This window comes from Scophthalmus maximus, chromosome 20, assembly GCF_022379125.1.
Source record: "Scophthalmus maximus strain ysfricsl-2021 chromosome 20, ASM2237912v1, whole genome shotgun sequence".
Lineage (NCBI taxonomy): Eukaryota > Metazoa > Chordata > Actinopteri > Pleuronectiformes > Scophthalmidae > Scophthalmus > Scophthalmus maximus.
In genome coordinates, this window is record NC_061534.1 from 15,257,591 (window position 1) to 15,281,246 (window position 23,656).

General features: G+C 39.7%; 3 protein-coding genes across 6 annotated transcripts; 1 reads left to right on the top strand and 2 right to left on the bottom strand.

Annotated features, from left to right (window-relative positions):
- Window positions 1-56: 56 nt before the first annotated feature.
- On the bottom strand, window positions 57-9,890 carry trappc13 (trafficking protein particle complex subunit 13). 2 transcript variants are annotated; one of them, XM_035607805.2, is made up of 13 exons: window positions 9,741-9,889; window positions 8,310-8,378; window positions 5,823-5,922; window positions 5,659-5,743; window positions 5,441-5,568; window positions 5,209-5,281; window positions 4,849-4,893; window positions 4,413-4,430; window positions 1,287-1,420; window positions 984-1,182; window positions 786-886; window positions 484-631; window positions 57-394 (listed from the first exon to the last, which is right to left on the bottom strand). In XM_035607805.2, the coding sequence occupies exons 1-13, from the start codon at window positions 9,784-9,786 to the stop codon at window positions 287-289; spliced, it is 1,254 nt and encodes a 417-aa protein (XP_035463698.1). In that variant the 5' UTR covers window positions 9,787-9,889; the 3' UTR covers window positions 57-286. The 2 variants fall into 2 exon arrangements, with proteins under 2 accessions (XP_035463698.1, XP_047185428.1); XM_047329472.1 differs by lacking the exon at window positions 4,413-4,430 and having other exon boundaries at window positions 9,741-9,890.
- Window positions 9,891-10,415: 525 nt separating this feature from the next.
- On the bottom strand, window positions 10,416-16,195 carry LOC118284775 (lysosomal membrane ascorbate-dependent ferrireductase CYB561A3-like). 2 transcript variants are annotated; one of them, XM_047329462.1, is made up of 7 exons: window positions 16,053-16,195; window positions 14,081-15,474; window positions 13,707-13,895; window positions 12,383-12,591; window positions 12,046-12,200; window positions 11,762-11,918; window positions 10,419-11,579 (listed from the first exon to the last, which is right to left on the bottom strand). In XM_047329462.1, exons 3-7 carry the CDS (start codon window positions 13,891-13,893, stop codon window positions 11,547-11,549), a joined length of 741 nt encoding a protein of 246 aa, XP_047185418.1. In that variant the 5' UTR covers window positions 13,894-13,895; window positions 14,081-15,474; window positions 16,053-16,195; the 3' UTR covers window positions 10,419-11,546. The 2 variants fall into 2 exon arrangements, with proteins under 2 accessions (XP_035463702.1, XP_047185418.1); XM_035607809.2 differs by lacking the exons at window positions 14,081-15,474; window positions 16,053-16,195 and having other exon boundaries at window positions 10,416-11,579; window positions 13,707-14,064.
- A 214-nt stretch (window positions 16,196-16,409) lies between these two features.
- On the top strand, window positions 16,410-23,385 carry LOC118284769. Of its 2 annotated transcripts, XM_035607799.2 has the most exons (4): window positions 16,410-17,044; window positions 17,204-17,297; window positions 19,513-21,387; window positions 22,002-23,385. In XM_035607799.2, exons 3-4 carry the CDS (start codon window positions 19,582-19,584, stop codon window positions 22,494-22,496), a joined length of 2,301 nt encoding a protein of 766 aa, XP_035463692.2. In that variant the 5' UTR covers window positions 16,410-17,044; window positions 17,204-17,297; window positions 19,513-19,581; the 3' UTR covers window positions 22,497-23,385. The 2 variants fall into 2 exon arrangements, with proteins under 2 accessions (XP_035463692.2, XP_035463691.2); XM_035607798.2 differs by lacking the exon at window positions 17,204-17,297.
- Window positions 23,386-23,656: the final 271 nt, after the last annotated feature.

Genomic DNA, 23,656 nt, shown 5'->3' on the forward strand with positions numbered 1-23,656 from the left:
TATTTTCTGCCAATAGAATTTTTTTAAAAAGACAAAAACGACAATGCACCACAGAATATGTTTTTAAAAGCCATAGGAAATCAAAGATTACAGAGATTTTATTCACATTTATGCACATTTACATTATTATTTTCAAAGGAAGTGATTTATATTATCCACAATTCATTTTAAAATACAGCATTGTCCACTTAGTTTGCAAAAAAAAAAGAGTGAAATTGCAGAATTCCACAGTTGGTCCAGTTATATCTAAAAAGCAAAAAACAAAAACAAAAATCAATAAAAATTTCTAGCACTCGTTGCTAGTATATGGACAGACCACACACACTTGCGCGATGTCATCATATTCATACGTCCTCTTCAGAAATGTATCTGTGAGTCTAAGTCCAGAAATACTCTGAAAAACAGAGAGGTCATTAGTAGCAACGATCTGAGATTTGAGCACTATAATAATATTTTCTCTCTCAAAAGAAGTTGAGTTCATACCTGCAAACCCTGCACAGAGGAGAGGAGCGTAAGGGGCAGAGAGAGGAAGGCGGCGGGACTGAGTTTTCCCAGCTGTCGCCCTGATACGCCACACCAGTGGATCGACCTGGTGTTACACATCTCCAGCTCCAGGTCCATGGTTCTTTCACTATGACACGCAGGTCGAAGAAAAGTTTTTACTGCTAATCAAACATAATCACTCTGCAATTCATTAACTAAATTATATGTATTAATTTAGTATTGGAAGTTGTCTTGTATAGACTAAGGCTATTACACTGGGAGAGTTTCTTTTTTTTTTTTACCTGCAGTTGGTGATTTTACAGATAATATCGAAAGGCTCTTCAAGGTTGACAGTGTCAGGAATCATCTCCAGAGAAAGCCTGATATCTCCGTACCCCGGCGCCTGGAGGACACATAGGGTAAAGGGCAATAAACAAAAATATACACAAATTGAGACTGATTTTAGCAACAGTGTCGACATCTAAACGGTATGGAAATACCATTCTTTGTAGCTGACTGGTCTGTAACCTGCCACGCTCCCCGAGGTTGGTCTTCCACACAATGTCGAGCTTGCCGATCACCGTCACACCCTTGATGACGCCGGCCTTCTCCGCGTACTCCGGCTTTGGCTTCAGGCAGTACAGGTACTGGCGTGTGTCCATGGGCTGCAGGTAGGACATCTTCCCAAACGTGGACTCCCTTGGGTGGGGGGGGTGGGGGGGTGGGGGGGGGGGAGCAACAGATGAGAGCCAGGGCAAAAGCTGATAAATGAATAGGTCAACCACATGAGAATGTGCTTTTACCCCTGATCTGCAGACGAGACCGTGTTGAGCTCTGTCACGTTGTACATCATGGAGGGCTCCAGAGAGACCTTCTCCATGAACATGGGCGAGGTGGTGATGTTCTGGATCTGAGCCTCCAGGAACACTTCATCTGTCTGGAGCAGAGACGACGCGCGTCAAACCAATGTGTCGCTCTGCTCACAATTAAGCACCGCATCATCTCCAAGGCGAACTGAGCAACGCATCAACTTCCTTCGCTAGGTATGTACTGTACTGTACAGGGGTTAGATGTGTGCAACATCCTACTGCCTTAAAAGACATGTTCACATTTTCAAGGCCGTTATTGGTGGCCCCAAAATAATCTGTTTCAGGTGAATATGAAGCTTCTACAGTCTGAGACATAAAACAAGTGAGCATCTTCCAAAGTTCAAAGGGTGATTCGTTCTACTATTCCTAGTCCTACGAAACAGAGAGGAGGAATTATATATATATATATATATAAGATGGATAAGATACGTTATTATTGATCCTTAGGGAAATTTAACAGCTAAAACAGTCTTTCAGCACAAAAAGGAGGACTGTGGGTTTGTGACCCCATTCAGACCTGGTTTCACCATCTGTCCTGTGTGAGTGTGAACGCATTGAGGACACATTTGAGATCTGATCTCCACATATGGAGCTGGTCTGGGACACATGTGGCCAGATTTTTTTAGCAGTGTGAAAGCAAATGTGTACTGGGCCACATTGAAGGACCGAACTACTCAGCTGACGTTTTCTGACCTGCCACAGTTTCACAATTTTTCATATTGTAAAGCTACATACATCAAGTTGCTCAGCCCCTCCTGACTACACACACACACACACACACACACACACACACACACACACACACACACACACACACACACACACACACACACACACACACACACACACACACACACACACACACACACACACACACACACACACACACACACACACACACACACACACACACACACACACACGCGCGTATAGTCAGACTGGCTTAAAACATAATCTGTTTTTTGTGAACAGAAATGACATGCGTGCTTAGTACATACAAAACGGGGAAATGGCATAAGATCCCAATCGACACGTGTGAACTTACGTACTTAGCGCTGTACACTTTAGACCAGATGATAATACCAGGTCTCAACAGGGCCTTTGTTGCTATTGGAGATAAACTGTCAGCTGTAACTCTCTCAGCGAACATACTGTAGAGCCACGCGAGTCATTTTTTGCGAGTGACATGTAGAAAATGTGAATCTGTCCTTTAAGCTACCTATTTAGGTGATGTGAGAGTTAAGATTTATATATAATAGACTCAGAAGACAACACCAAACTTATTAAACATTAATTGCATGAATTTAATTCTTTGAAGTTTGCTCAGTGAACCTTTGAGAACATTAGTTAGTACAGGTGTAGAGTTTTCAGCAGTGGTTGCACAATGACGACATTTCAAAGTCTCTCCAACATCAACTAGTTGGGTGTTTTTAACCAAAGACATAACTTGAAGTAGATACATCATCTGTATCCAATTGATTTAAAGGAACTGAATGAATTGATTTACACATCTGCAAAAGACGGACGGACACACTGCTACGGACCGTGGTGGTTTTGGTTTCTCAATAAAACATATGCAGAGAAAAAGGCCTTTGCAGAGTTACATGTAAACAGCACTAGTATTACTCTCTCTAATCATACCTATTTCAAATGCTGATAATCATTGACTTATACCAATTTGCATTGATTAAAGTAATTAAATATATCTATTCTTTTAGGTTGGGTACTTTTCCTGAATACAATTTTGACTTTGCTTCTACACATGCTGCTACTTTTTTTGTCAACAAACAAAAATTCAGAAACAATACCATACTTTTTACTCCACTACAGCTATTTTGCACATTCAGATTGATAATACAAACTGAAATCTACAAATAAATTGTGATAACAGAATAACATGAAATAACAACATTGAAGGATCAATAATTATAATCACATTATACAAAACACGTGATTCTGAAAGTGGCCACTCTGCATAGTGACTACTTTATCTTTTGGTACTTTTGATATAATTTGATGCAAATACTTTTGTTACGAGACAATGTGTTTATCCGTTATTAAGATTTAAATTAAACTAACTTACTTGTACAGAAAAGATAGTGTTACAGTAATTATGAACTAATCATAACTTTGATTGTTTAAACAGCATTCAACCTTTGCTGAGAGATGACGGACGCGGCACCTTGTGTGTCTTGTGTGATTGTCATTCTTGGTTTAACGTAGGCAACTAGTTGATGCTTTAGGAGAGTGGGAGTTTACAGCCGTCATATTTGTAGTGCAACCTCTACTGTACAGGGAGACGGCATGAGAGAGAAGCAGAGATTAGTTCATGCCTGCAATTCAAAATTCACAAGAACTGACCATGAACCATTCTGAACGAGGTTAATGTTAAATCACAGGGCTGAGGGTCTGTTTCATGCAAAGCCATTCCAACCCAAACCTGAACAATCACACTTCATTACACACAGTTTAATCAAAAAGATTTGTTAAATGATAAATGAGTGTAAGAAGAAAAGTAATTTCTGGTTCATAACCACTGTCAATTGGAGAGTAATTGTTACAAACTATTCGATCGCACCCGAACTTCAACCCACACAAAAGTTAAAACTTAGCATTTGAGTAACATCATTCATCCGTCTGTAAAAATAATCGTTTAAATCTTAATGGAAGGAAAATGTCGACAATCATAGTGGAAAACTGATCATCTCCCCGAGGATGATTAATTGTATAATCAATACACATATCAATCCCCACCCGCTACAATTTGAAAACCCAGACTTCAATTAAAATAATCCAAAGCTCCGTGTAGGATGAGTTTGCAAGAAAAGCGCGAGCGTCCAAAGAAAGGGCAAAAGAACAACAATGGAAAGATCATGTAGAGGACTAAACATGGTCAAATCAATCTAGGCTCTTAAACCTTTTTTTTCTTTTTTTGATCTTTAACAGTCGAGCAAATGTTTCAACAACTATTCATCTCTTTCCATTTTTCTTTCTTTGCTCCATTCTGTTGGGCCCAGAAAGACACAGTCTAAGAGCCATGAGAACTGAAGAAACAATTACCACAGAACTGAGGTCACTCTAATGGAGAAAATAAAATACAAGACATAATGAACAAATGAGGTTACATGCCAACGATGATGACAATGAATAATTTGCAGTCTAACACAAAAAGCTACTGGTATGAAAATGAGAGAAAAAAAGAAAGAAGCTAATTGCCTCGATCAGGAAAACCCTAGATCTCCAGCTGTCGGGTGTGTTTTTCGAACTTGTCTGAAGGTTCAAGGGTTTTCCCTGAGATCGGTCTTTTACTAACTTCCTCTATTAGCATATAGAATGTTTCCAATTATGAAATGACATATGATCTGAAGCATGTGATACATGCTGCATAAGAACTTGCATGTCGGACAATACAGTTCTTCTGTTTGCAGGACGACGTGGTGAGAGACTTTCTATCACTTTAATTCAGCTGCTGCTGGTATTTCAAAATAAAACGTACCTCTGCATTGTAGAACTTTGTCTTCACATCCAGCGGCTTCAAAACCTGATTGAAAATAGATTGTAGACTGAATGTTGTGGCCTTCTCACACTGAATCTCCATTCGCAGGGAGAGAAAAAAAATATTATTTCAATGCAAAAATGTCTAAATATTTAGGGAAGAAAAAGGAAGCCTTTTCGAAAAGGAAGGGCACGGGGCTGCAACCGGTTAACAAACTGACGGCAGAGGACAGGCAACGCACCAAACGCACAGTGCAGACGGTAATTGCATTCCCTCTGGTGTAGACCTGTGACATTTCCCAGGCCTCCTCCAATGCTCACACGTGAGTTCATCTAGCATAAATACTCAAAAAGCACTCACCTGGAATTTGAAGAACTTCCGAAAATAGAGCTTCTCCCCATATTGTGTGGTGTAACTGACTGCACAGACTAAGCTGGAAGTTGGGACAGAGGAAATAAAAGATTAGTAAAAGCAACAAATAAGAATGTACCTTTGTATTTGGTCAGCTGGGAAGAGTTGTTTTTTCTTTCTGTCTACCACAGTTGGCTGCCATTGTAAAAAATAAGGCAGTCAATACAGCAAAACCACTTACATGTGTGTTCCAATCTCTTTGACTTCGTGATGGATCACGTCGTCAATGCAGCATTCGGATTGCAGCTCCGATACGGCAGAGTTTGATGCAGAGAGGTTGAGCCTCTGTGAGCTGGTCTGTAGGTCGGCCTGTGACGCATCACATCACATCACAATTATGTATTTTTTTTAAAAAGGAGTCAAAAGTGTATAATTCGTGTTGTTGTTTCTTAAAGGTACCTTCACGAGAATGTCCTTAACAACTTGGCTGCTGTCATTGTGCACACTGATGTAACTGGAGAAGGTCTCACCGAGGAAAATATTTCTGTGTAATGCAGCGATGGTCAAATCACAATTAAATCAACAGATTGTTATATAAAAAGGTACTTAGATACTTTTATTACCCAAAGTTCTGTGGTAACGTGAGCATCTCTCCGAGCATCAATGCCTCTGCTCCCTTGATGGTGGAGGGGTCCTCCCTCATGAGTTGACCAAACAAATCTCCTGTGGAGACAAGAACACGTGTGGTATGTGTCGTGTATATGTAACATGATAGTGAATACGCCTCAGCTTCTACCTAGATCTGTCAAAAACACTTGACAGAAAGATTGCAAATGCACAGCTTAGTGTGTGTGGACCAGAAGGAAACACCTGGTCCATAAGATGTCATAAAATGGTAAAAAAAAAAAACTTTGGTTAACACCAAAGATATTTAGTTAACTGTCATAGAGAAGCAAATAAACCAGAAAACAGTCACATTTAAGAGGCAAAGTTTTGACTATTTTTAAATAGCTGGTCGATTGTCAAAAAAGTTGGCAATTAATTAAGTAGTCGATTACTAATTGATTAAACGATTAGTGCAGTTCTAACCGGCATGGTAACGTGGTCACAGTGGCAATGAACAGTAAAATACATGAGTCAAAACTCAACGTTATAATTGCTTTTATTCATGAATTCAGCCGCCTGTCCTTAGGGTACAAAACACATGACTCTGTGTTGTACGTAGGCCAGTGCATGAAATATTATCACAACCTTAACATAAACTACTCAAAACACAATTTCTTTGTATTGATTAACTCAACTGTCTGTCATGACAACAAACAAACACAATGACTGTGCTCAATCTGTCTCAGTGTCTAATTCCTTGAGCCTGTCCATAACATCCAACATAAAGTGCGGATTGAACCGCCAAACTTCGGGTCAGAGGACGACTTGCCACAGCTGCCTCCAAGAATGATTTTTCAAAACAGGCTGTGACAAGAGTGTGCCAACTTAGTTTTTACTGCCACAGCAATGCATAGCCTCATGTTACCTCAAACAAAAATAAGAGAGACTTAGAGATTTTATAATTTTTAAAGAAGTGAATCTTGTATGAGCAAATACAAAGAGCCGTTATCGATCAGACAAAAAGCTAGATCACTGCATCCCTACGAATAACTATAGTCCTTTCTGCTTATTGTGTCTGTAGAACCAACTCAATCACATGACCTCAAGGCTTAGGGTGTTATTAGATTTTCCTCTGAACACTCGTGCTGTCACTGAAACTAAAACATCCGTTTTGCATTTTAAATAACATTAATGTGTGCATTCTATGCTTGCTGCTGACAACTAAAACAAAAATTGACTTTGTTGCACACACTTTTTTTTCCCATGTTGTTTTTTTTTGTAAATAAAAAGTGTCTGAGTCTTTCTTTGGTTTTGTTTTTTCTCTCTTTCTCTGCCTCCCTTCTCTTTTATCCCTGCCCCCCCCCACCACCTCCCCCCCTTACTCCCACCTCTTGCAGCTGCCAGCTCCTTCGCTCTGCCCTCCCTCTCACCTCCCTGTGCCGGACTCTGCTTCGCCTACTCACGTGGTGACAGTAAGGTATGACCAACACGACCAACACAATTAGATTTATCTCGTGGAATGTGAGGGGAGTAGGTGGCTCCGCTAAGAACGACAGGATTATGGCCGACTTGCAACAGCTTAAAGGTGACGTATTTTTTATCCAGGAGACCCACCTTCGCATCAGAGAGGTTACACAGCTAAAGAGGGGCTGGGTTGGCCACGTTTTTCACTCAAGATTTAATAATAGGGCCAGGGGCACTGCCATCGTGATTCGTAAAAACATTATGTTTGAACCAGGAAACATTGCATCACACCTACACTCGTATAGATTTCTTCCTCCTAGACGATAGGCTGCTCTCCAAGATTAAATCCAGCGACTACCACAGTATCGTAATATCAGACCATGCAGCAACGTGCCTCGATCTCTACTTTCGTACTCAATCTAACCCCTTTAAGCAGTGGAGGTTCAATTCTTCTCTGAAAGAAATGAAATAGGTCAATTCAATTTTCAGTTACATTTAATTTATCTGTGTTTAGCTTTTAGATGCTATATTACACACCATGTTTTAAGATATTATAATATATATATACACACACACACACACACACACACACACACACACACACACACACACACACACACACACACACACACACACAACATATAAAGAACATTTCATGCATACGCTTCATCATCTTCTTCATGAATGTTGACCCCTTTGCTTTCATGAATTTCTTTCCCCTAAAAATAAAAAACACAGCTATTAACATAATAGCTAGTGGTTCATTTTTCAGCACTGTCACCTCACAGCATTAAGACCCAGGGTTTGAACGTTTGACCCTAGACCAGCTGACTGGGGCCCCTCTCTGAACACATACCAACAGGTGCTCTGGTTTCCTCCCACAGTCCCAACACGTGCAGGGTCGGGTGATCTGACACTACATCTCAGAATGACTATTCACTAGATATACGATTACCTACTATAATCAAATTCTAAAATAGTTTTCGGTTGCATTTTTATCAAGTTTCCTTCAAGCTCCGTGTTTGTTGCCGTGCGCTCACCTGGCAGATCTCGGTCCTCACATGTCACTGGCAAGTTGGTGAAGAGTGTTGGTTTCGTCAACCGCATTACTGCGAAGGAACGAGACACTGGTTAGTGATTGGACTGACACCCAAGTTAGTGGATAAGTTAGCATATCCTGGTGACAGTAACAGGTAGCAGCCATGCTGTCATGGCCTCAAGAGCATACAGGTTTTTGTTCAAATAAAAGATGAGAAGAGGTCCCTTATTAGTTCCTGCACTGCGTCTGGACATCAGTGTTATCATCGAGACTAGGGCTGCAAATAGGGATTATTTTAACAACTGGTTTGTCCTCTAATTATGATTTTGTAAATTTTTTGTTCAGAAAAGAAAAAGGAAAAAGAAAAGTTGCCTGTTCTTTTCTGTCAATCAACTAATTAGTAAACTACTTCTTGCAGCTCTAGAGTAATCTATAGATGCAAATCATATTCACATCCTCTTAGGGTACACTGAGGAACCTCTGTGGGGCATGAATATAACTTAACTATATATCACTATTATATAGTATTACATTTCAACACAAATGTTAAATTTTCTTCTTCAGCCACATTCACCGTTCATCTAAAACGGTTACATCCTAATTGCTCCTGATTTTCTCAAACTGTCTTTGAGGTTTGTTTATGGCTGCAACTATCAAGTATTATCACTTAATTTGATAAATTAATTATTATCAATATCAATATTCTACAATAAATCAAGTAAATTGTTGTTCATTCAGTGGAATATCAGAGAGTAAAGAAAAATGCCCATCACAAGTTCCCAGAAGCCAATGTGACATCTTATTACTCGTTTTGTCCAAGGACGAATATTCAGCTTCTGACACGTAAAGTAACAGAGAAGCAAAAAATGATCACGCGAGACAAGTGGATGAAAGAAAATAGATGGTGTTTGTTTTAACCCACATAATTAATCAATCAGCTGCTGATGGATTTTCTTTTTGATAGACTAATCAGTAATTCGACATAGTCATTTGAAGTGAAATCAACTGTGACACATCTCACAGGTCTATTTAACAGCGAATGATGAGAACTGAAAGAACTGGATCCACGTTGACATGTCAAGGTCTGGCAACAGCGACGCATCTTAAAACACACAACAACAACAACCCAGTTTACAAGGACAACAGACACTTTGTCATCGCCTGACTCTGTGGTGTCATTCATGCTTTCAGGTGTCAAATAACGACAAGACGCGTTCTCATCTAAGGTACAAGTACAACACGCTGTCATAACTGTTTATTCCCAGACGTACACGTTTGATAGCGTTAGCGGTGTTAGCGCTGTTAGCTGCTAACAGCAACAACAAATGACAACAACCGGCTACAGTGAAACATTCCCGCGTCTGTTTTGCTCCTAGAACAACCTCCACTGTACAGTCGCTACTCAGACACTGCTGTCAGGACTGTGACGTACCTTTTAATGCGAGTAGGTGTTCCTGCTTCGCCTGGTTCACTTCCATCTTCACGGAGGAAACGCTCTTATCGGGGGATGTTAGCTACGTAGCTAGCTGGTGCACTTTGACTCTACAGGAAACGGAGTTCTTCCTCGTCGTTTAATTTGGGTTGCTCTCAAAATGTGACACTGCCCCCACAGTCCGGTACGCGTGTTACAACAAATATTATTTTTCTTCACATTGTGTTGTTGCTGGTAATAATAACAATGATGTTAATGTTGATAATATGATCATGAATAATCACCATAGAAACACGTTACAAAAAAAAAATTGTAAACTCGGAAATCTAATGAATCTTTCAAAGAGTTCAACTAAGTATGTTGACACTCATGATTGGAAATTGAAAAGGTATTTAATAAAAATATATAACATTAATACTACTATTTTATCATTATTGTTGACTCATAATCCCTTAAATTAATTCATGAACATGTTTCACCACATCAAACTGTAAAAAGTGCAGGTAAGGCTAAAATATGACCATATGGCCTTTAACAGTACCAGATGCACCTGGGAGATCAAAGAGATGCCCCCCCCCCCCCCCCCCAAGTGTCACTCCTCCAGTTCCCTTCAGTATCCTGGCTACTAATTTATATCATTCATCCACAACCCCGATCTTTCCATCCCTCATGCTTCACCCTTCAACTTTCCATCTCATGCCTTACCCTTCAACCCCAAACCCTTACCCTTCATCCCTCGACCCTCATCCCTCCTTCATATGCAATAAACTTTAATATTCATAACTTTGCAGGTGTGGTCCTTGTTAGTGAACTTTCTATTGTTGGAAAAGAATATGGTACTGTCTGCTTATTTGCTCTCCATCCCCATCTGAATCTAGATGTTGCACTACACTGGCAACCAATGGCACAGGTTTGTAATACACTGGAGTGTAACATTAAAACTGCAGATTTAGTTCAGAAGTGTAATTACAAAAGTGACTTATATTAGCGATAATGACAAATACAATGATATTGCTGACAAAACGTAAATAAAAAGTTATACACTTATTACCCAGTTAATCAATCAGATGACATAAAGGTCCCCATCTGGAGGAAAGAGACCACGTCTTACACGTCTTGCAAATGATAAGAATTGTTTTTCCATTCGATTAAAAAGATTATTTCTCATACCTATCAAGAAAAATCTTGAAAAACATGATGTCTGACGATGTATCATAGTATGATACAACGTCAGCAGAATTTAAGTTAACATGATTTAATTATTTATTGATTGATTTGATCAAATGATGCATGACCATAGGTTATATAGGGCATATTCAAAGAACAAATCATCTGAGAAATTGGAAAAAAAAACATCTACTATATTGCAAATTACAAGAAATGTTTTCCCATTCGATTAAAAAGATTATTTCTCATACCTATCAAGAAAAATCTTGAAAAACATGAAAAGTCATCAATTAGTATGATACATCGTCAGCAGAATTTAAGTTAACAAGGTTTAATGATTTATTGATTGATTTGATCAAATTATGCATGACCATAGGTTATATAAGGCATATTCAAAGAACAAATCATCCAAGAAATTGGAAAAAAAAAACATCTACTATATTGCAAATTACAATAAATGTTTTCCCATTTGATTAAAAAGATTTTTTCTCATTCTCATATCAAAGAAAAACTTAAACAAACATGAAAAGTCATCAGTTAGTTTTTGAACAACAAAAAACACTGTTTTTTCTGTTAGTGTCAGTGAGATTAAGCACAGCTTTCATTTGGTTGGAATAAAAAAAGGGCACATTAGTGGTATCAATTTCTTGTGTTGTCTTCAGTGTGCAGGAGCTGTTATTGAAAAGACATCTGGATTATCATCTCATTCAGAGTAATAAAAACAGAGATACAGATTGAAACAATGATGAAAAGTGGAAATACAATATACAATACCATAGTTTGATATCTGCTGATTAAAACAATGTTAATGATTAGCACAGTAACAGTGCCACAGTCATCACATTTGCACTCACATGAAAACTTTCCCCGTCTGCTTCTGGCCTCTGCCATTTGTCTTTGGATAAGATTCCAAAGACAACCAATACAAAGGCCACGATGAGGATGCCGAGGGAATTTGCAAATCTTGCTTCCAAGGGCAGCGAGTTGTAAGGCTCAGCACTGCTTTCATTGCTAGAACAGGTGGAAAGATTAAATTAGGAATTGATTTTACATGAACATGATTATGGTCGTGATTTGTTTTTCAGTCGAAATAGAAAAGACAGTGAGTTGTCGCCAGTTGGGTTATTGGGGCACTTACAGCGCAAGCAGCAAGTTCTCATCAATACCACTGATGCAGGAGGCCAGACCGAGGATCAAGATGGCTTTTCCCACCCAAATGTGGATAGGTTTCAGGGAGCTTCGGAACCACAGTGGAGAACAAGGAAACAAGAAACCAGCCAAGCCGAGAATCCACTATCCATCAGTGTGGTGAAAAGACAAGAACGAAATGTTCACGTGTTTTCTTCTCTTCAGTTTTTGCTCTTTGTGGGTACCATTACAAGTCAATAACATACAGACACAGAGACAAAAACACAAAACTAAATACTAAAAAAGGTCTCGAAATGAATCTGAGGACAAATGTTTGTCATCCATACCTGTAATGCAAACATTGCTACAGTGCAGATGCCCACCCAGCTGTGCAGAGAGTACATGTTAGGGAGGTTTAAGCCTTTGTGGGAGTCAAACACAGCACACAGGCCCACGATGGACAGAAGCAATGCCAAAAACATCAGTCCGCCGTGCACCAGCTTCCAGGTGAGCTTATTCTGCTTCCAGGTGAACGGTGCACGATACACAACAGCAGCTGCAGATGCATAGACAGAGATGGTTGAACACAACATTTTCTTGCTTATGATTTGCTTTGTTCTGCTCAATAGTTGCATATTATGCAGCTGTCATTTAAGGGTAAAATTGACCATCACTCATATTTTTATCACAGTTGATGCTTTCATCTAAAAAACAATGAGTTCTGTGTCTACCTGAACAGATTCATCTCAGTTTTCCAGGGATGGGGGGTCTTATTCAAATGATAACAAAATTGATAACACACGCCTAAAGCTCATCTATCAAGACATATAGGAGAAAATACAAAATACACTCTTGATCAATTGCTGGAAGCCATTTTCATTCAGGGAGTTCAAAATCGCACGATTAAAATGTACTGAAATATAGCTGGTAGTAACAGTTTGAGAGTTTGTTTTCCCATGGATTTAATAATGCAGTTTTTTCATTTGAAAGACTCACAAGATGTAGATAGTTAAAAAGAAATAATGCAACACAACAGCATCTTTTGTTAGACTCTCCCAGCCTGACAAATGTCCACATTATTCAAACCCCCACACCTCAAGTGTTTAACACAGGCTTTAAGTTCAAGGTTTTAAGCCTCAAAACCGGATACAAGATGATATTGACAACACTAATCACACCACTATGGCATCAACTGGGATATTTTCTGGGACTGGGAAAGTTCTCCTCAGCGCACATTCCACATGCTGCGTAGTGTTCTACTCCTTGAGACAAGTTAATTAATAGTTGTCATATGGTTTGTGGTAAATAAATGTTCCACAAATAATGGAAACCCATACTTTTTCTTTCAAATATATTTTGGTAGAAATATTATTTAAGGACCTGCCTGTTTGGAGGATTTTTTTTTTTTTTTTCCAATCCCATTTAGCTCGGCTAAATAACAGAAACACCTCTCAGTATGAAGCCATTCAGTTCAACAGCACCACAAACTACGTCCTTTAAAAAATGTTCATACATTTTGGAGCATCTGAAACAGTTTTTCAACAAAAACAGAAAATTATAGCCGTCATGATGGAGCATTTATTGCCATTTAATTTTAAATTACAGCCAGGGTATATCCAACAACCTGGTAACTGTGAAAAAGAACGTCATTCTTTCAGTGTGGCAACTTACCATTGCCATAGAGAACCACCATCCCGGACACCATGAGCACAGGATGCCAGTTGAACTCCAGGGCAGAATAATCCCAGGCGAAACCACCTCGCCAGTGTGAGCTCCAGTAGCTCACAAACAGCACGCAGAGCAGGCCCAAAGAAAGACACAGTGTGTAGGTGAGGTAGAAAAGCACAGACGACCTCATGTCTGCACATTTGGGGGGTTACGTAAAAGAAACAATATACGTGTGAAAAGTTCATTAAAAACCTTCTTGAATTAAAGCATTTTAAGCCAAATTTACCTGAAGTATCAAAAGTAAAACTGTACAGATGTATTAAGTGACATCCCACTACTACTATGCACACAAAACTTAGATTTTTATTCATACTCACTTGTCGAGTGCTTCTCTCCTTCATGTGAATCCTGCCTCCTTGCTCTCTTTCTGCTCAATGATCGTCCCAAAGAGTGACAACAGTGTTGTTCTGCTTTCTATGATACCTTCTATGGTATGTCCAATGACAGAGTATCCCCACACCAAAGGTTTCTGATGCTGAATAAGTCAGGTGGTCAAGGGGGGGTTGTGGTTTAGACACCCATGACTCACTGTTTTGTAACATAACTAATTTTTTGCTTGGTCATTCACTTTTCATATTCATTATAAAATATGCTGCCTGTACCAGCAAAGTCAAGATAAGGCCTATTCATAAAGCACAAGCTGATGGTACAAAGTAAAAAGTGCTCACACAGATCAATATGGTTTGCTTTCACACACACACACACACACACACACACACATGCAAATCAGAGAAATATAATTCAACTTTTCCTTTTCCTACATTAAAACTGATTGTGGTTAAAGACATCACATACGATCTGCTTTCATAAAACGTAAAGTAAGTGTTAAGAAGTAAAAGCAGTAAACATGAACAAATATGTTCTATTATCTTCTTTTCAAGCTGACCCACAAATGGATTGCGCTAATTTTTTGTGCATGATCAAACAATGGTGTCACAAAGACTTTCTTTTGCAAAACAACCATGTGGGTGTGTGAGAGCCCAGCTCCATGTCATCCAATTTAACTCTGACCTCCAGTCTGAATAAAGGCTCCACAGTTTAGTGACAACCCTGACATCTGGACTGATGCAGATGATCCCAGAGGGACAGTCACGCCGGGAGAGTGACGCCTGATGAATGTGTAATCTCATTTTACTTAGTAATGACAAAATGCAAAAGGCTGGAAGACCGTGACGCTTTGCGGCGATTTTATTGCAGGCATCATGAGAGATATCTTTACAGCACTGAGACTATTCCATTATTATGTCAATTTAGACACAATATTCCCCTTTATGATTGGCCTGCGTGTGAGTGGAGGATAGTGAACAGTGAGAAAGAGGTGTTGCTCTACACGTCATAGAGAAGCACAGTAACAGGAGCGCTCATAGCCATGTTGTGTATGATGTTTCTGCTGCAAATGTCTTGGTCATCGTCGTCCTCCACAAAGATGGACACAAAGTGCTGGGCCTCCCAGGGCACTTCCCGAGTCTGAGAGGCCAGCACACGGATGAAGTTGATGTCCGTCTTGAAGCAGGACTTCTTGTCCTCCGGAAGCGCGGGCGAGATCTTATCATCGCCCCCAGGCTCGGAAGTGACGAAGCCGTCGATCTCCACAGCCTTTTCCGTGATGAACACCCGGACGTTCCTGTGGCTGTGGTTGCTCATTTGGCATGCAGAGTGGATATTTCCCATTTTGACTGACGTGACGGGTATGAACGGTCAAGACTGGAGGCTGGAATTTAAAAATAAACAGTGATATTCCACATAACCTGAACTAAAATGTCTGCACACATCTTATATTTTTTATGTACTAAAGATGACCCTCCTCCACACCGCAGCAAGCCTATATCTTCTTTCTTTTCTTTTTTGGTTTCTAATTATCAGACTTGTGAGTATGTCATCCTGCATTTTACACATATACTGAAAGAGCATTTGACAAATAAAACCTTTGAAATCGTATCCATGGCCCAATTTAAGAGAAGATTGTGACATTTCAATACAAAGTGAAATAACTTTTTAAGTTACATACATAACACTCTCCACCCCAGCATTTGGTAGGTTTATACTGTATATGGTAAGAATGAAAAGACATTTTCCACTGTTAATCAGTCTGGTTGTTCTTTTGTTTTTTATAACATATTTATGAGACTTTCAAAGCATACATTCCAAGTCTTCAGAGGGCAACTACTCTCCACATACAAGAAAATGCATCTACCAATGTTTGTATTTACACAGATCAGCTGGCAAAACAGGACTAGTCTGTATTTTAACCTTTTTTTAATGTGGATTAAAGACAGAATGAATTCTTACCTGGTGGCACAACGAAGGACCGATGGACTTAATCAAGTGACAGTAATGCGCTGTGGCTCTCTTCCTCATCTGAAGTCATAAGCGTGTCTAACGGGAAAAGATAATATGCAAAAAATCTGAGCAAAGCCAGCATAGAGCAATAAACTGTATTGCACAAGAGCAAGCAAGTTCATTTTATGTTTTCATGGGATGTTTGTAATAAAAACTTAAAGTAACTGTTCTAAAAGGGTGATTATATACTCTACATTATTATATGTAGTTGTGATTATTTAATCATTCATGTTTACCGTACCTTTTGAGCATATTCCTTATGCAGTATAATAAAAAAAAAAATGCAGTTTTTTGCTCTATATTTTATAGCCTTAGCCTTTTTAACATCTGCATAGTGCATTATAATGTTGAAGTATTCTCCCACTCAGTTCTTATTAATTGTTTTGTCTGAACTCTGCCATTAAGTTATGTTCAAAATACATAAGCAGATGAATTCCAAATGGAGAAGCTACATTCCTCATTACATAACATAATTCTTACGAGGTTTCTCTTTGCAATTGCAGCGCCTTGTTAGACAGAGCAGCGCCTCAATTTGCATCATATTTTACATACACAAAGAGGCAAATGCAATAAAGATAAGAACGCCTCAGAGTTTATGATGCCTTCTGGCACATATTGTCTGCACAAGGAGGATGTGGCTGCTGCTGATGTCAATGCTTGTCTCTGCCCTGTCTCCCTGCGGGGACGGGGACACGGTCGTGGGTCACCACGGCTTGAGCTTGTGCGGAAAACTGCTGCACAGTGGACAGGTGACTTCCAGAGGACCAGGGACACTCCTGACCCAAACGAACCATTGCTGCATGCGTATCAACAGAGGCCGTGTGTGTGCTGCTGTGCAGCACAAACAAAGAGCCCTTTACTTGCCATACGCAGTGCATGATGACCACAGACACAATTTGTTTCATCAGGATGTGACAGAGAGGAGTCATATTCCAGCACTGGTATGCATATTTCATTCAATATCGATGTTAACATTTTACTGCTTACTGTACTTGATCAACTAAATTGCTTTTTGTTCTCTGTTGCCACTACAATCCATATCTTTCCCGAGCCCTTATCCATCAACACGTTGCTATTTCTATCTCATTACATTTTTTCAGTTTTGCTGCTCTCTGCCGTCTGCATGAATTATCAACACCAGGTGCGACTGCTACAGTTTGCAAGTGTCTTCCACATCAGACAAGCACGAAACTGGTGATTACACAAACAATAACAAGCCAGGTTTTTCCCCCTGCTATTTCAAACAGCTGATAATAAGAACATTTGACATGCAGCTCATTTTCTCACCTGTTTAGAATATTCATGAGACAGACGAAAGCAGGTGTCCAACTACTGTACACTTTTCCGTTAACTCAAGCAAGGGAAACTTTACTGTGAAACTCCCGCTCTGAATTACTTTGAGAAAAACACAGACCTGTCAAGAAAAATACTAAAAATGGAAGGCGGCGCAATATATCTTTATGGTCAAACAGACATGTCAAAATAAGAGTTGATTGGAACAGTGCAACAGTAGTGGAATGTGAATTAAGCCCTTTGTAAAACTAATCTCTTTTCTATTTGCCCTGATAACAATGAAGGCTCTGCCTGGGTCAACAGAGTGTGCCAGTGTATTCATGTGCTCAGAGAATTATGCCATAGTGCTAAAGAGAAGTGAGCATGGAGAGAAAAGAATCATTCAAAGTTTTTAAAAATCTCACTTCCTGCTTTAGAAATCCAGTATACAGCCATGCTCAGAGCTGAATGCCAACATTGCTTATAATGACAGTGCTAGAAAGCAGATGTTATGCATGTAATGTTCACCATCGCCACCGTCGTAGTTTTGTCTGTTAGCTTGCTAACATTTGCAAATTAGCACTAAGCACAATTGCCATAAGTTTCAAAAATAAATGTTCGATGATCTGTTGATTGAAAGTTTAAGAGATCACAGTTCGAGCTAAGGGGGACACGCTTAAGTGCAGATGGAGACATTTCACTCAAATCTAAAAATATCAATCAAATGTCATCATGGTGGCATCATAGACTCGGAAAGTGAAGCCAATGTGGAAGTGCCTGAAACCTGTATTTCCTCGAATGACCAGCAGAGGGCGACGCCGCTGCTTGGAAAAAGAAGTCAGTCAGTCTATAGAAGTCTGTGAGCAAATGACTTCGCTTCTCACATGATTGATAACGGCAGTGGCCACTTTGCAGAGGAGTTTATGGTTAAATCTCTAGTTTCAAGTCTTCGTCAATACAGCATGATGTTCATTTTTTAAATGGTGTTCTCATTTAGAGTCAAATAGACGACAAAGGACCATGTTAGGGTTTTAAGGAGCAAACTCAGAGTTTTGCTTCAATCAACTCTGAGTGTGTTCAGTGGAGATAATTAGACACAGGTGAGACACATTAGGAACAGGTGCAGACAATCACAGGGAAACACAAGAAAACGTAAAGTGACAGAAAAGATACGGGAGAACAGGAAATGAATGTCAAAATAAAACAGGAAACAACCAACTCAAGGAACAACATACAAGGGATAACAAAGGGTAACTCAACCAAGACAGAGACACACAAGGAAGGGTAACATCACGTGACTCATGTAGACTTCAGATAGTTCCCGGAATTTCTTGGCGCGCAATTAGAATCCATTATTAAGAGCGACAGAACTGTGTTTTTTGGTAATTAGTAGTCAATAAATTAAACGATTTACAATATAGATTTTACAGTATGTAGTTAGTCAATATGTTTTTTTAAACAATTTCTTTTTTACTAATTTATTTGGATATAGTCCAAAAACATGCTTTAATGCGCGTGTTGATGATGCTTGAATATAAATTATTATTTCAGTATCGTAGCCTTCATAAGTGCTTCAAAGACGGTCCATTGACTCCATTTTGACGCTACTCTACTATTGAGAGGCCATTGCTGGAAAAACAAAAGAAGGTTGGAGTGAAGGAGTGAACGGAGTTGTCGCTACTCTCTCAACGGCTCTGGACGTGCAGTGGACGAGCTCTCAGTCAGACTTACCCGCCGCTCCTCCAAATATGGTTACTTCTGGTTTCTGGCATCTGGTTTAAAAAACCAAGATGGCGCTGTTCAAAATGCTGAACTCATGACTTCAAAATGGCAGTTCACAAACCAATGGGTGATGTCACTGGGGTGGCATAATAGTCGGGGGTCATTGAGGTCAATGTTCTTCCTCAGTGGACTACAAATGTCTGCACAATATTTCATGGCGACATGACCAATAGGTCCTGGAGTCTGAACCCAAGGATTTCCATCCCTGGAACCAAGCTGCCGGCATGGCCATAAACTTTTAACTGAATGATGATGATGAAGGTGTAATTGAAATTGCTCTTTTTAATGTTATAGCTCATGCATTTGTCTGGCAATGGTTTCATATATCTGATTTTATCTTCTCCTTCCATTCCAGGTTCTTTCTCCTCATCTTGAAGAAGGAAAAAGTGTTCCAGTATTTCTCAAGTTGGATACTCCCCCAGCAATGCACGTTACTAGCAGAGGCACACAGACTAAGACCGGTGGTGAAATCAGCTATATTTCCATGGATATAATTAAAGATCACCCTCATTCAGGTTCAGCATGTCCTTTGTCTCATTGCCCAGCTGCCTCAAGACACAGTTTCCCGGCTTTCTCATTGGAGAAACCCAAGAGCTGGGCAACCAACACTGTTGTTAAACTGCAGAAAATGCTAACGAAGAGATACTGTGCTGCCACAACTGTGGTTATTCCCTGCTATATTAAAGATGGGCAATTAAGATCGGCAATTAACATTAAAAAAATGTCCATAGAACGGATCCCAGAACCACAGATAAGACAAAAAGAGTTCACAAAGCAGGGGATGAGCTTGAAAGTTCTCAGGCAGTTTGACAGACGACAGTCTTCAAAAGCTTTGGTTAGTCAAGATACCATTTTCCAAACGGCTTCTCGGCACTCTGGCAGCTCTTCACTGAAAACCTCAGAGGCATCACAATTAGAGATACAGAGAAGTGCAGCCTGTATTATGAAGAAAAACAGACATCTCAACTTGGAGAAAAGTCTTCTGAAACAACTTTCTTTAAAAGCTGCGTCTAGTGCGGATGATGATGATGATGATGATGATGATGATGGTGGATTTGTGGATTGGTCTGTCTCCAGTGAGAATAAAAAATCCATAAATAGACCGCAGTATAAGTTAAGGGCCACTCAGGAGGATAATAGCGGAGATTTCAGCGGGGGTATAATCACAAGACAAGCAGAGCTTTGGCGCTCAGATGGAGAAAGCCAAACTGGACAAACACATAGAAATTCTATTGGAAGTGGAAACTGGAAAACATTAGCATTCATCCCACAAACAGACGCCACGCATACAACAGATAATAATGATGTCGATCACAAACATGTGCTCACTGAGGTGGGAGAACAAGCCTTGATCATGTTGCTCCTCCCAGACACAGAGATGGAGACGCAAACAGAACCACTATCGGAAACAAAACTTATTCTGAAAACAGACACTCGATGGGAAACTGTAAATATTCACAAAAAGGAGCCGGCCGACCCCCAACCCATGACCAAAGTTATGAAGGAGAACGTCATTACTGAAGACGATAACTCAAAGTGTAAATGCTTGAAAGAAGCCCCATTTCCATTAGGCATTCATGCAATACAAAGGAGGGAGGGAATAGATATGAAACCAGCAGAAAGTATAGCAAGTGTAACCAAAGCGTCTGCATCTGCTAAGAAACAGGTCAAAGAAAGGACAGAGGAAGTAGAACACGCAGAGACTGATAACACAACTCATGAAAATATGAGCAGAAATCATTGGAAACAAGAGCAGGATGTAGCACCAGGAGAATCAGTCGCACCCTCACGCAAAATGATGGAAACAGAAAAGACAGTAAGAGAGCACACAGCACAGACAACTGCACTAAACATGGCGATAAAACAGACGACATCGAGTTTCCAAGTCTTTAAACAAGGCAGCCCACAGAAAACCAACAGACTGCCAAGTAGAGAGGAGACCCCGACGAACACACTGAGGCCGGAGCCTGAGACAGACGGTGCGCCCAGGTTTATAACATGTAGAACCAGTAACACTGAATCTACGACTGGAGAGTCATTCTCAGGCCTCAGGATGAGAGAGGACGTCCCGGCAGCTCGTGGAGGCCCCGAGGATGAAGAGGGAGATGCGGTGAACAGGCCAGAAACTGGGAGAGAGGAAGACAAAACTGACCCAGGAGGAGGGACCTCATTTACATTTACAAAAACTTTAGAAACAATCCACAAACACCTGACAAACAATCTTCCAAAAGTAAGTGAAGCTGTGGTGCCGGACGTCTGTGAACATCCAGGTCTCAAGAGCATATAACCGCCAGTTTACAGTGTGGAGTCCAAACCAAAAACTATAGATTACTGGGTTGTTGTTTCTTTTCTTACCTTAGGACAATGGCAGGCTAGCTGTTTCCCCCTGCTTCCAGTCTTTGTGCTAAGCTAAGCTAATTGCCTGCTGGCTGTAGCTTCATATTACCCCCACAAGGGAGTGGTAACAATCTGTTCTTGTAGCTCTCTGCCAAAAAGAAAGTCCCTGCATAAAAAAAAAGAAGTTTTTCTTTGAGATAGATTGAAATACACTTAATAATGCAGAGATTAAAAAAAAAACAACCTCTGGAAGAAAATATAGGAGATAAAACTGAAGAATAACCTGAAATGACTGATTTATGATAAAAGAATTGGATTTTCCACAATTTATTTGACTTATTACTATACATTATTTTATATTATTTGTGGAAACTCATTTGCTAATTATGGAAACATTTATTTCAATCAAATGTTTTTTCTGTCTGATGAAAGGAACCATGTGTTTCACTCGTTCCTGGTGACACGTGTCATCTGTTAACTTAAACTGATGAAAGTTTTCCTCCACAGTTGACAGGCGACACGGTGCCACTCTGCAGAGGTTTAATACATCGCACCGAGGCTGGGTGGAAACACTGCACGGAGAGGTTTGCAGGAACGGGATCCAAGATGATTTCCTCAAGGGAATCCATGGATGCATTTGAGAGAGTAGTAGAGCTGGAGAGAGAGCATGCATCTGTCAGGGACCATGGTGACAGCCAGCCCGATGATGATGATGATGATGGACATAATCATTTCTATTATTTTGATGGAGTATTGAAAAGAGTTAAAAATAGTTTTCACTTCAAGAGTCGAAGAAGACGAAAAAGGAGCCACGACAAGATTATTTCCTCGCTGAGAAAAAAGAGAGACTCCAGTGAAAATCTTCTCAGTTATATCCAACGTCTTACTTTGAGGAATCAGGTCAGTCACTTCAAATGGTCAGGCACCGACAGTCACGTGCAGAGAGGCGCGCACGAAACCCTGGAAATTAAATCAGATTCACAGAGCGAGTTAAGCACTTGAACCAGGCAAAAATCAACGATGCATAATACAGAATCACAGATGATCATTAACAGTGTTGATGGAGAATAAAGGTGATTTTGAATGTCATCTCCAGGTGGAAAGCAGTAGAGCACATACTGCACCTCCACCATGGCCAAAGAATCATGTATATCTTATAAGAAAGAAAAATCACCAGTGTTCATAAATTATTACAGTGGTGTTATAATTAGTGGAGCTAATAATTGTTCATCAACCACAGCTCCACCTACTGGTCAGTGAATGAAATACGTCAGCCATGTCAGTGGCATCAACTCCACACTTCACAAAAAATAAAGGACAAATGCACAACAGATGAATAAGTGGGTGAACAAGCAGATAACATACAAATCCCCTCATGCTTCTTCATGTGCACTGTTCTATGACTATACTGACAAAATAGAGAACATAAGGATAACTAGAAATGCACTCAATAGAGCGCATATACCTCCGCCATGGCTCTAAAGTCTCATGGGGAAACCATTTAAAACCACTACTTCTGGATTTTTATTTGGATCTGCGCCAAATTGCTCAAACTCATAGATATCAGTCGCCTGAATATGCATTTTTCATCCGGATTCATGCTTTATTCACTGGGAAATCTGTGAAAATGACAAAAGAATTGTTTCCTCTTTAACGTTCTTCAACATCTCACGATTTTAAGGAAATTAAAAAACACCAACAACTTTAATTCGACCCCTTGTCCAGATCCTCCCCCAAAAAACACAAGGAGTTCTTTCTTGGCCAATGTCCCATTTAGTCTGTTGAGTAGTTTTTGAGTAAAAATGCTGTAATGTCCTTGGTGGAGGTGATAAATTGAATGTTTTTGTTTTGAGAATTTATACTGTACAAATTAAACAAAGCAACAAACACATTTGGTTGTGATTGGTTGTAATAATATAGCTAAGATATCACTAGGCTATTGAAAAGCTATCAATGTAGCATTATGAAGCATAAGTTAAGGCAATATCATTACCCTTTGCCTATCATAACCATAGCTATTTCTCAATATTAGACATATGTAATAATAATAATAATAATAAATTGCATTTATATTTCTTTTATTATCACCTTTAAGGTAACGTGACATTTAAAGTAACATATGTATAAAGATAATTACCCTCATTGATAATTCTGTAAACACT

What these genes read in the sequence shown, in the direction of transcription:
- trappc13 (XM_035607805.2), bottom strand. Translation starts at nt 9,786, where the DNA reads ATGGAAGTGAACCAGGCGAAGCAGGAACACCTACTCGCATTAAAAG. An exon ending in TGAGGACCGAGATCTGCCAG is followed by an intron (nt 5,923 to 8,309) that starts GTGAGCGCACGG and finishes TTGTCTCCACAG; the next exon opens with GAGATTTGTTTGGTCAACTC. An exon ending in TTAAGGACATTCTCGTGAAG is followed by an intron (nt 5,569 to 5,658) that starts GTACCTTTAAGA and finishes GATGCGTCACAG; the next exon opens with GCCGACCTACAGACCAGCTC.
- LOC118284775 (XM_035607809.2), bottom strand. Translation starts at nt 13,893, where the DNA reads ATGAGGTCGTCTGTGCTTTTCTACCTCACCTACACACTGTGTCTTTCT. An exon ending in TAGCAATGTTTGCATTACAG is followed by an intron (nt 12,201 to 12,382) that starts GTATGGATGACA and finishes ACTGATGGATAG; the next exon opens with TGGATTCTCGGCTTGGCTGG. An exon ending in CAGACGGGGAAAGTTTTCAT is followed by an intron (nt 11,580 to 11,761) that starts GTGAGTGCAAAT and finishes TTTCAATAACAG; the next exon opens with CTCCTGCACACTGAAGACAA.
- LOC118284769 (XM_035607798.2), top strand. Translation starts at nt 16,736, where the DNA reads ATGTGGCTGCTGCTGATGTCAATGCTTGTCTCTGCCCTGTCTCCCTGC. An exon ending in GGAGTCATATTCCAGCACTG is followed by an intron (nt 17,045 to 19,512) that starts GTATGCATATTT and finishes CTTCCATTCCAG; the next exon opens with GTTCTTTCTCCTCATCTTGA. An exon ending in TGACAAACAATCTTCCAAAA is followed by an intron (nt 21,388 to 22,001) that starts GTAAGTGAAGCT and finishes TTTCCTCCACAG; the next exon opens with TTGACAGGCGACACGGTGCC.